Source organism: Theropithecus gelada, chromosome 3 (genome assembly GCF_003255815.1).
Source record: "Theropithecus gelada isolate Dixy chromosome 3, Tgel_1.0, whole genome shotgun sequence".
Taxonomy (NCBI): Eukaryota; Metazoa; Chordata; class Mammalia; order Primates; family Cercopithecidae; genus Theropithecus; species Theropithecus gelada.
Genome location: NC_037670.1, coordinates 20,664,099 through 20,675,340, shown reverse-complemented (window position 1 = coordinate 20,675,340; position 11,242 = coordinate 20,664,099). Strand labels below are relative to the sequence as shown.

Sequence of the window (11,242 nt, the reverse complement as noted above, 5' to 3'; positions counted from 1 at the left end):
AGGTTGAATAGACGGCCCTTCCTTCCTCTAAGCCGCATTTCTGGTTGCGCCACATTAAGTCACACAAGTATTAAGTGCTGAGCAGTCTTTGGATCACAGAAAACAAACACAGAGGCTGCAGCCACTGGGCCCTGTGGAAAGCTGGTGGCCGTCCTGCCATGGTGTCCGCGCTGCTGGAGCTGAGATCAGAGCCCTTCAGCGGGAGTGGGACGACTCCTCTCTCCCCTGGTTTCCCTGGAAGCTGAGGAAGTTCCCAGGAAAGTGCCGAAAACCTCTCACCACTCTTTACACAGACCTGGTAGGGGCTGAGGTGGGGGAAGCTCTGTTGCACAGACGGGCTGACTCGGGGAATGGGCCAGCAGGGAGGGACAGGTGGGAGAGGGACAGATGGCGGGGGGACAGATGGGGCATCAGAGGAGACAGAGGCTGTCAGGGAGCTGCGGTCCTGCACATGGGAACCAGCCCTGGCCCAGCCTTCCTGGAGGTCGCTGGGCCTCTGCTAGTTACTGAGAGGGCACCACTGTGCCCAGGCTGCACCTCCCTGTGGCCTGGTCCCTCCACAAGCTGGAGGAAGGAGGGGGCTGCTCCCTCCCAGCCAGTGCCGAGTGACTGCATACCATACCCAGAAGCCCCACGCTGTATATTCCTGCATGCATGCCCCTGAAACGGTGGCCTTGTGGGTTGCAGAGTGCACGCTGCTTCCGCAAGGAAGAGACAGCTGCTTGCTCCACACCCGGGGGCTCCAAGGCTCAGGCATCCTTGCCGTGGCCCACCCAGCCAAGTGCAGCAAGAGAGAAGGCACCACCCCTACCTATTTCACTGGCGAGGGCAGACCCCCAGGGCTTTCCGGGAGAGGTGCAATAGCAGAGTTCCAGCTTGGGGTGGAGGCTGCGTGTCAGGACCACAGCATTAGCCAGGGTCACAGGGAAGCGAGGCAGAGCCCCTGGGAGAGGTGCCCCGATGTGCTCATGGAGGGGGCTTGGTAGGCACTGGCCTGCTGTGTGAGCAGGTGGAGTGCTGAGGGTCTGATAGCCAGGTGCCCTCCACTGGGACAGTCACTGTGACTGTCTACCCAGATGAATGGGCCTGGGATATCGGGATGTGCATGTATGAACAATCATAGCAAGAACAGTTCTAAGTATATCCTGATTCAACTCATGAACCCTCACCACAAACCCAGAAGGGAAGATGTTATGAATATCTGTACTTGGCATGTGAGTAAAACTAGGGTCAAAAAGTCTAAGTAACTTGTCCAAGGCCACACAGTGACCCTGAGAGAGAAATTGCTGTAGAGCAGAAGTGCGATAGGTATTTTTGAGATCTGATTCATGCCCTCATTGTAGCCCCCTGACTCCAATTAACTGCCCAGCATCCCACGGGGGTGTCAGATTGGGCTTCTAAGGCTGGGTGGGTTGAGGCGGACATCACACCAGGGCTGGCCCCCTGAAGCAATAGCTAGAGAAATTTATGCGTGTACCACAACTCCAAACTAAAGATAATGAATATAAAATGCATGTAATGAATATGCAGTCTATTCTCATTACATATTCTCTATTTGAAAATTTACCTACTCACTAAAATTTATTTGTAACCCTTAAATCAATACTTGGGGTGCTTTCAAGGTCATTTGCAGAAATGTACAAAGTGGTGACAAATTTGGGTTGCAGGCAGGCACATTCCCAACTGAAGTCACACAAGGTCTTTTTCTTTCTTTCTTTCTTTTTTTTTTTTTTTGGAGACAGAGTCTCGCTCTTGTCATCCAGGTGAGTGCAATGCGCGATCTCAGCTCACCACAACCTCCACCTCCCAGGTTCAAGTGATTCTCCTGCCTCAGCCTCCTGAGTAGCTGGGATTACAGGCACCTGCCACCACACCCGGCTAATTTTTGTATTTTTAGTAGAGACAGGATTTCATCATGTTGGCCAGGCTGGTCTTGAACTCCTGACCTCAGGTGATCTGCCCGCCTCAGCCTCCCAAAGTGCTGGGATTACCGGCGTGAGCCACTGCACCCAGCCACACATGGCCTTCTTGCCTCGATCTATACTGTGAACAAGTGTCCTTTTCTTGGCCTATGTGATTTCCCATTTAAAATGCCCCCATGTGCCGTGGTGAGGAACTGTCTGGTGTCCTGAGCGTGAGGCGACATGGATACGGGGAAAACACCAGGGTCAGGGCAGCCTCACTGGCACTGGGTGACAGGATGTCAGCCTGGAATTCAGTGTTAATGCAACGACCGTGTGCACTCCGCAAGGTGTCCACAGGAAACACACTCGAGCCTGGCTACCTATGGCTGGTTGATGAAATGCTTCCAGAAGCTCGCAGAAGCCTGACCCTGTGCTTCCTCAGGAGCAAGGGTTCCAGATTCACTAGGTGAGTACTGGCAGCGACTTCATAGAGCTTAACTACATGAATGCCAGAACAGACTGTATAGATACCCACTATAAATCAGCACTAAAGTGCCTGTACACATACAGCCATGCAGCACTGAACGACAGGGAAATGTTATGAGAAACGTGTCATGAGGGGTTTTGTTGTGTGAACACGGTAGAGGGTGCTTAACGCACAGCTGGAGGGCAGCGCCTGCTGCATACCCAGGCTGCACGGTTGGCTCCCAGGCTGCAAACCTGTGCGGAGAGCGACTGGACTGAACACTGGAACTGAACACTGGAACTACTGTAACGCAGTGGTAAGCATTTGTGTATCTAAACATAGAAAAGGTACAGCCAAAGCCGGGTATGGTGACTCACGCCTGTAATCCCAGCACTTTGGGAGGCCGAGATGGGCAGATCATGAGGTCAGGAGTTTGAGACCAGCCTGACCAACACGGTGAAACCCCATCTCTAGTAAAAGTACAAAAATTAACCAGGTGTGGTGGTGAGTGCCTGTCTGTAATCCCAGCTACTTGGGAAGTTGAGGCAGGAGAATCACTTGAACCCGAGAAGCAGAAGTTGCAGTGAGCCGAGATGGTACCATTGCACTCCAGCCTGGGCAACAGGGTGAGAATCCTTTCCAAAACAAAAGAAAAAGAAAAGATACAGTCAAAACATGGTGTGAAAGATGAAGAATGGGACGGTGAGTAGGCACTTAGCACGAACGGAGCTTGCAGGACCGGGCGAGTCAGGGAGGGAGTGGGGAGTGAACTCGAAGGCCCAGGACACGACTGTCGTGCCACAGACTTTATAAACACGTGACCTTTATAAAAAAAATACTATTCTTTCTTTAATAATAAAATTATCCTCAACTTACTGTAACATTTTTACTTTATATTTTTTTAATTTTTAAAAATTCTGACTCTTTTTCTTTTTTTTTTTTTTTTTGAGACAGAGTCTCGCTCTGTGGCCCAGGCTGGAGTGCAGTACTGTGATCACAGCTCACTGCAGCCTTGACTTCCCTGGGTTCAAGCAATCCTCCCAGCTCAGCCTCCTGAGTAGCTGGGACTAAAGGTGTGCCCGGCTACTTTTTGTGTTTTTTGTAGAGATGGGGTCTCACCATGTTGCCCAGGCTGGTCTCGAACTCCTGGCCTCAAGCAATCCTCCTCCCTTGGCTTCCCAAAGTGCTGGGATTACAGGCCTGAGCCAGCATGCCCAGCCACAAACATTGTTTTTAATTCTCACCAGAATCCTGCTAGGGAAGTAATCATTACTCATATTTTACAAACAGAAAGCCTGAGAATCTGAGAGATTTTTAAAAACCTCCCCCCGGTGACCCACCTGGGCCATCAACCCACACACATGGTAACGACTCCTGGTGTTCCCACCCCCAGCAAGCTGACCGACCCCTCTCCTATAATCCTATCTCAATACTCCCATCTTCCAATAGGAAGCTAGTGGCACTGGCCCCACCCCACCCTGGAGGGCCGAGGCCTTGGATTTTCTGGGGTGACAGGAGTGGGCTATTGGTTGACACATTTGCTAAGCCAGTCAGCTTGGGGTGGGAGAGGGACGTTGCGGGAAGCAACAGAAAGGCTGGCCTAGCGTCATCCACTCTGCACTCCCACCACCGAGCTAAATGACACCAGGACCCCTTAAAGGAGACGCAAAAGAATCTTTTCACTAAACATAGAGCCACTATTCAATGCAGCAATCCCTACTGGGTAGCTATCCAAAGGAAATGAAATCATTCTATCAAAAAGATACCTGTTCTTGTACATTTATCGCAGCACTATTCACAATAGCAAAGATATGGAATCAACCTAAGTGTCCATCAACAGGTAAATGGATTTTAAAAGTGGTATATACACACAATGAAATCATATTCAGCCATAAAAAGAATTAAATCATGTATTTTGCAGTAACATGGATGGAACTGGAGGTCATTATCTTAAGTGAAACAAACTAGACACAGAAAGTCAAATATCACCTGTTCTCATTTGTAAGTGGATGCTAAAAATGTGTCCACACGCACACAGAGAGGAATGGTGGACAATGGACATGTGGATGGCTGACGGGGGTAGGGGGTGGATGATGAGAAGTTAGTTAATGGGTACAGTGTACATGATTCAGTTGGTGGACACCCTAAAAGCTCTGACTTCACTAATATACAAACCACACATGTAACAAAACTGCACATGTACCCTGTAAATTGGTATGATAATAATTAGTAAATAAGAATCTTTCACACGGTGATCTCCCCACCGTCGGCATTGCCTTAATGAAACGCTGTGAACTTCCTCCCTCGAGTATCCTCAAATGTTAGCACATTACCAAAGCTACCCTCAGGCAGAGGCCAGAAAACACAGAAGCAAAGAGTTGAGAGAGAATCTTTTGGCTTACCTGGTCCAAGGCCCCTCCCTGCTTGCCTTAGAAATAGGAGACGACCGGCTGCCGCACACCCATCTCAAAAGCAAGGGGTCTGAGATGCATTTGGTCAAAGAGAAAGGATTTTGCAATTGCAATTGCAATCTGAAGTCATGTATCACTCCAAGAGGGTTTTAGGGCTAGTCATTTGAGTTTTCATAAAAAGGACAGAGAATGGGAGGTACAAAGTGATTGTGAATTCTGAAATGTACTTATGTGCAGTACTTTTTTATTGCTTTTAGAGAAACCTAAATGTATTTGATGAATCTTTTCTCTTAGAAAAACTGAAGGGACATTAAAACTGCCAGGCGTGGTGGCTCACGCCTGTAATCCCAGCACTTTGGGAGGCCGAGGCAGGTGGATCACTTGAGGTCAGGAGTTCGAGACCAGCCTGGCCAACGTTGTGAAACCCCATCTCTACAAAAAAATACAAAAATTAGCCAGTGTGATGGTGTGCGCCTGTAATCCTGGCTACTCAGGAGCCTGAGGCAGCAGGATAGCTTGAACCTGGGAAGGGGAGATTGTAGCGAGCCAAGATCGCACCATTGCACTCTAGCCTGGGCGATAGAGCAAGACTCTGTCTCAAAAAAAAAACCCTGCACATACACTCACACATGTACACATTCACATGTATACACACACCCATACATGTGTACACACACCCATACATGTGTACACACGCACACCACCATCACCACCTCTGCGTTAATGAAACCAGAATGAAATTTAGCAGATTTTAAGGGTTTTATTTAAAGAAATGGTATGTTAAACCATTGAAAATGATAAAAAAGATGATTAAGAAAACCCAAGATTTCATGAAACACGAAGCTGACAAGGAGCTGAAGTTTCTTCTTTGGTTTCGGAACACCCAGTGAGCCAGATGCATCCTCTGGAACCAGCCTCTCTTAGTAATGGCAGTCTAGAAATTTAAACGCAAGACGGTTGGTAAGGGAACCCCAGAAATGGGGGCACCTAGGCTGCAAAGCTGGGGTGGGCCCACATCACTTTGCCCAGGAGCTTCCTGCTGAAGAAGGAGCCCCTTTCCCGGGGAGGGGATGTAAAGGGACCAAATCCCCCCACCCCAGGCTAGAGTTTCCTCTGTGGGGGGCATTCTCCCCAGACCTTTTTTATGACCTTTGGGTCACATAAGAAAATCACTTGGAAAATCCTGAACATGAAATATTTTGCTCTTTGGAATACTTTGATATCCTAAGAAAAGGCATCCTTCAAGGACCAGCACGCTCTTTCCCCATTTTCCTGGATCTGCTTGGTCTTTTTTTTTATCTTGTTACACTCTGTGTCAGGAACACACTGTCACTAAGTGGCTGGGAGAAGTGGACCCGTTCCCCTCCGTGGGCGGGACCCTCCCAGGACTGCCCGGAGCAGGACGTTGTGGGGGACGTTTGTCACTCGGGGTCATGTGGGCGAGAACGGGGAGGCCACGGGAGGAGGGGCCAGGTCTGCTTGAATTGGGCCCTTTCTGGTACCCAGCACAGCGCAAGACACTCAGTAGCCTCCAAACACAGATCAGATTGCAATAAAATAGGCAACCCCCCTGAACGTTGCAACACCTGAGGAGGCGACAGGGATGAGCTGCTGTTTCTAGAACCATCACAGATGACGCAGTGGCAATGCTGGAGGTTATAAACTTATTGAAAAGACACTGTCTTTGCACGAACATTCTGGAATTGCCTTCAGAATCCCATAGGAGGCAGGGGCCCTGGCCTCGATGGCGTTGAGGCAGCGAGACAGCTGCCCTCCCCGCACCCCACCTTTAGGGATGGAGGAGGAATCATGGTGTCCAGGAACCAGACGGCGCGTCCCACAGCCACGTTACCTTCCACAGACTTCGGGAAGAAGCACCAGGGCACTTCAAAGATGAGGTTGGAGAAGCAGCAATTCCGAGAGGCGCATTCCTCGGGGCTGATGCCCCGGTAGCCACAGTCTTTTCGGGCTGAGACCTCCATGACGCACTGCTCCGACTCTGCCACAGGACAGGCACGACACCGAGACCCAGTCAGGCCTGCCGTGCCCTGGAAAGCTCCACCCCTTCCTCCTCTGAGAGCAGCGCTGGTTTGCAGCCTCCGTGGATGGTGAGGTGCAGCATCCCCTGGGACCGCCTCCCCCGCGGACTGTGAGTGTCCGCCCCAGCGACGCTTGGTTGGCCTGTCCTCCCCAAAGGTGGGGCCCATGTCGGGTGGTCACAGTCGGAAGCTCTGGAGTCCCCCACCTTGGGGAAATCATTTTGCCTCTCAGAACTCAGTGTTATCCTCTGTAAATGGGGTGGTCCCCCTGACCAATATGAGAAAAGGTTTGTGGGCACCTTGGAAAGATGGAAAGCGTTTGGACACGGTATTGATACCCAAAGACACTGCCATTCGGTGGGCGCTTGTGAACAATCCACCATCTGCCTGGTTTACCTGCCAGGCCCAGCAAGCCTCCCAGCAACAATCTGGGGGAAGAATCGCCCTTCTCCAGAGGACGTGCCCGGTTCCACGCACACAGGTGCTCGGCACACTTGCAATCTTCCTTTGAGCATCCTCGGTGGTTACGACTTGGGTCCTGATCCCTTGCACTGACATAAAACTCACTCCCAAAGAACCCTAGAAGGCTTCACTTCCTTCCCCAACATCTGAGGTCTGTCAGCCCTTATGTTACTACTGTCCTATTAAATAACCTTCATTTCCCCATGGAAGCTTCCTCAGAAGTCACACTTCAAAAGCTAGAGAAGACCTATTATTGTTTTTTTTCTTTTTCTCAACTAAAATAAAACTGATGTCTCCACACATACATGTCTGCTGAAGGAAATAACGGTGTAGAAACGGGATAGGTGGAACATTTTCATCTCACTGTTGGCTGACCTGGGCTACCCTCTAGACTAACAGTCCAGGCTAGTCCCAGACTAACCAACCTGGGCTACCTCGAGACTAACAGTCCAGGCTAGCTCCAGACTAACCAACCTGGTCTAGCCCCAGACTAACAAACCTGGGCTACCTCTAGACTAACAGTCCAGACCAGTCCCAGACTAACCAGCCTGGGCTACCTCTAGACTAACCGGCCTACGCTAGCCCCAGACTAAGCAACCTGGGCTAGCTCCAGACTAACTAACCTGGACTAGCCCCAGACTAACCAACCTGGGCTAGCTCCAGACTAACTAACCTGGTCTAGCCCCAGACTAACCAACCTGGGCTAACCCCACACTAACCAACCAGGGCTAGCTCCAGACTAACCCACCCAGGCTAACCCTAGACTAGCAACTGGGCCTCCTCCAGCCCCTGCTCTGATCTCTGCCTGTGAAGCTATGGCAGCCCAGAGAGAGTCTGTGGCTTCCCTGGAAGATTACCTTGCTTCGGGAGGGGTTCGAAACACCAGGGGACCCCAGCGACACTGGAGTCGAAACAGCATCCTTTGTCAAAGCACTGGTCGCTGGTGATGCCAGGGAAGCCGCAGTTCTTCCTTTTTTGGGGGCTCAGCCTGGAGCACTGGCAGGGGGCTGTGGAAAGACCCTCGGTCAGCCCCGCCCGGGTACCCCAGACCACACTGCTCCTTCTCAGGGGTTTTAGGGGTGCCTCTACTGTCTTGCTGCCACATAGAGAAACACAAAGTCTTATCTTGCCCATATTTAAGCAATGCAGTTTCCTCCTGAGAAACTGGTAGGGCTTTGCTGAAATTGTTATATTAGTTTAAAAAAAAAAAAAAAAAAAAGCCAGGCATGGTGGCTCATACCTATAATCCCAGCACTTTAGGAAGCCGAGATGGGCAGATTGCTTGAGCTCAGGAGTTCAAGACCACCTGGGCAACATGTCAAAACCCCATCTCTACAAACAATACCAAAAAAAAAAAAAAAAAAGGGCCAGGCATGGTGGTCCACACCTGTGGTCTCAGCTACTCAGGAGGCTGAGGTGGGAGGATCACTTGAGCCTGGGAGGCAGAGGTTGCAGTGAGCCAAGATCACACCACTGCACTCCTGCCTGGGTGGCAGACCAGATCATGTCTGAAAAAGCAAAAAAAAAAAAAAAAAAATCCCTTCTAGAGGAAGATGAACAGATGGACCCAAGGCTAAGATCGAGGTGACAGGTGAGTGCTCTGGGACTCCAAGGACCCTTGGTGGGAATGCCCTGTTAGCCTGACACGGGGTCCACTGACACCTGCCATCACTCAGCCTTTCCCTCGGAGGGAGGACCTTCCTGGAGCCACCCTCCTGCGCAGCGGGGAATCCCGTGTGAACAACACACATTGCCAAATGCCTTTATGGCTACTTCCCCTCTCAAGTAAATTTATTTCTGTAAGAGAAATAAAGAAAGCACGTAAAGAGACCCTCTCCTTCACTTACAGGGTTTCTCACCCCCCGCCAGGGCACACAGCCCCAGGACGAGGAGCACTGCCAGGAGCTGGGCGTCTCGTGGTCCCATGTCCAGCTCAGCTGCACCCCAGGACGGCTTGCAGAATGCATGGCGCCCACTGCCGGGTGTGTTTTATAATCTCTTCTCTGTTTGTCCAACAATCACAGATAACCTTTCTTCTCTGCACCACGGCCCCAGCCGTTTGATAACCTTTCTTCTCTTCCCTGTGGCCCCAGCCCTTCCACCGTGGAGGCGAAGAGGAGGCAAGCGGCAGGCGTGCTCTGGGCAGGCGAGGCTTCCGGGCGAGGGTGACTCCCTGCTCGGTGAGGCCTTCTCCTGCCCTGGCTGGGGAGTCGGGTCGTGCCAGGCTGCCAACGTGAAAACCAGCCACGTGCAGGTCTGGGGCCGGGCATACCCAGGGTCACACCCAGGAACGGATAAGCCATGCATTTCTGCTGATAGAGTGGGCGGCACCACAGGAATTCAGAAAATATTAGGGCCAAGTTTACTGGGGGAAATGAACAGGCCAGCAGGCAGTATGGAAAAGACCCTCCCCAAGGAAGGGAAGCATCTCAGAGGAGGGAAGAGACTGCTCCCGGTGTTGTGGTTAGAGCCTCCCCAGCCACAGCACCGTGTGCTTTGTCTCAGCTTCAGCAGGAGGAGCTGCTCTCCACGGAGATGAGACCGACAGGGTCAGCGGAGCAGCCTGTGACAGGCAGGTTTTAATAAGTTCATTTTCAGCCAACCCCTGAAATGGATTATTTTTGTTCCATGGGAACGCTCTGCATCTCCTAAAAGATGGCACCTGGGACCCCGTCCGTGGCCTCCCCGGGGTAGGATGTGCTGGAGAAAGAGTCTGTGGACTGGACAGAGAGGACAGCAGCCAGAGGGGAGACACCTGGAAAGAAAGAGGGGAAGGTGTGGTGGGAAGGACAGAGGGGGACCCGAAGTTCTGCATGCCGGGGAGTGGCAGGGGGTTGCCAGTCTCTTTCTGATGGCTGAGAGGTCAGGGGCCCAGAGACACAGGAAACCCAAAATTCTTGGTCCACCACAGGGCTGTCCTCAGGGTCTGGAGAGCAGGCCCCGTACTACAGGTCCCCATCCTCCAGGCTTCGTCCTCCAGGCCCTTGTCCCCCAGGCTCCGTCTTCCAGGCCCCCATTCTCCAGGCCCCCATCCTCTAGGCCCCCGTCCTCCAGGCCCCGCCCTCTCTGCTGCAGTCCTCCAGGCCCCCATCCTCCAGGCCCCCATCCTCCAGGCTGTCATCCTCCAGATTCCATCCTCCAGGCCCCCATCCTCCATGACCCCATCCTCCAGGCCCCCATCCTCCAAGTCCCTGTCCTCCAGGCCCTCGTCCTCCAGGCCCCCATCCTCCAGGCTCCATCCTCCAGGCCCCCGTCCTCTAGGCTTCATCCTCCAGGTCTCCTCTGGATCCGGGTCAAGTGCCTCCAGGCTCGCCGCTGACTGTTCACCACTGGGCAGCCACAGGGACTCAATCCATGAAAACTTTGGCAGGTCACTTTACTCACCTTCATGACATAAGTCATTGTTTTCTCTCATATTCCCACCCACCTCTCCTCTCTGCTTCCTCCCCATCGACCCGACTCCCCACTACTCACTGCAGCCCCTTCAGGATTCCTGCTGCTGCAACCACCTGACCCATGCAAAAGAGACCCCTTCTCAGCCTCTCGCACTTTCCTGGCCCTGGCCGAAGCCTGTGTTGTCCTAGGGATGCTTCCCTGGAATCCTGCTCAGGCCCCCACGCAGGGACACTGAGTGCCCACAGAATTGGGAAACCATTACATAAGATGGGACATCTGCAATAGAGTGGCATTGCTGGTTGAAAGTGGAGCTGCTCACAACCTCCACAACTGTACTTGGCCACCTCCTCATCACATGGGCTCAGACTAGGGGACTGGACATTGACTTTGAGCCCCAAGTCTTCACCCTCATGCAAAAACCATCCTCCTTGGAGATGCAGGCTGGGAAGGGCGCCATGTCCGGAGTCCCTGCCTTGCTGTCATCTACCGACCTTGGTGCGGCCTGTCCCTTTTGTTAAGAATTTCAGGGCCGGGTGCGGTGGCTCAAGCCTGTAATCCCAGCAC

At 52.1% G+C, this 11,242-nt stretch overlaps 1 protein-coding gene across 1 annotated transcript; it reads right to left on the bottom strand.

Moving 5' to 3' along the window:
• Positions 1-5,521: 5,521 nt before the first annotated feature.
• On the bottom strand, positions 5,522-9,388 carry TFF2 (trefoil factor 2). The gene is made up of 5 exons (XM_025380004.1): positions 9,350-9,388; positions 9,130-9,311; positions 8,140-8,289; positions 6,634-6,780; positions 5,522-5,715 (listed from the first exon to the last, which is right to left on the bottom strand). The coding sequence occupies exons 2-5, from the start codon at positions 9,206-9,208 to the stop codon at positions 5,702-5,704; spliced, it is 390 nt and encodes a 129-aa protein (XP_025235789.1). The 5' UTR covers positions 9,209-9,311; positions 9,350-9,388; the 3' UTR covers positions 5,522-5,701.
• Between the last annotated feature and the right edge of the window lie 1,854 nt (positions 9,389-11,242).

Excerpts from the sequence above, each read along its gene's own strand:
- TFF2 (XM_025380004.1), bottom strand. The coding sequence starts at position 9,208 with ATGGGACCACGAGACGCCCAGCTCCTGGCAGTGCTCCTCGTCCTGGGG. Across the intron at positions 8,290-9,129 it reads GGCGGGGGGTGAGAAACCCT|CCCCCTGCCAGTGCTCCAGG; the intron begins GTAAGTGAAGGA and ends GTCTTTCCACAG. Across the intron at positions 6,781-8,139 it reads CGAACCCCTCCCGAAGCAAG|AGTCGGAGCAGTGCGTCATG; the intron begins GTAATCTTCCAG and ends GTCCTGTGGCAG.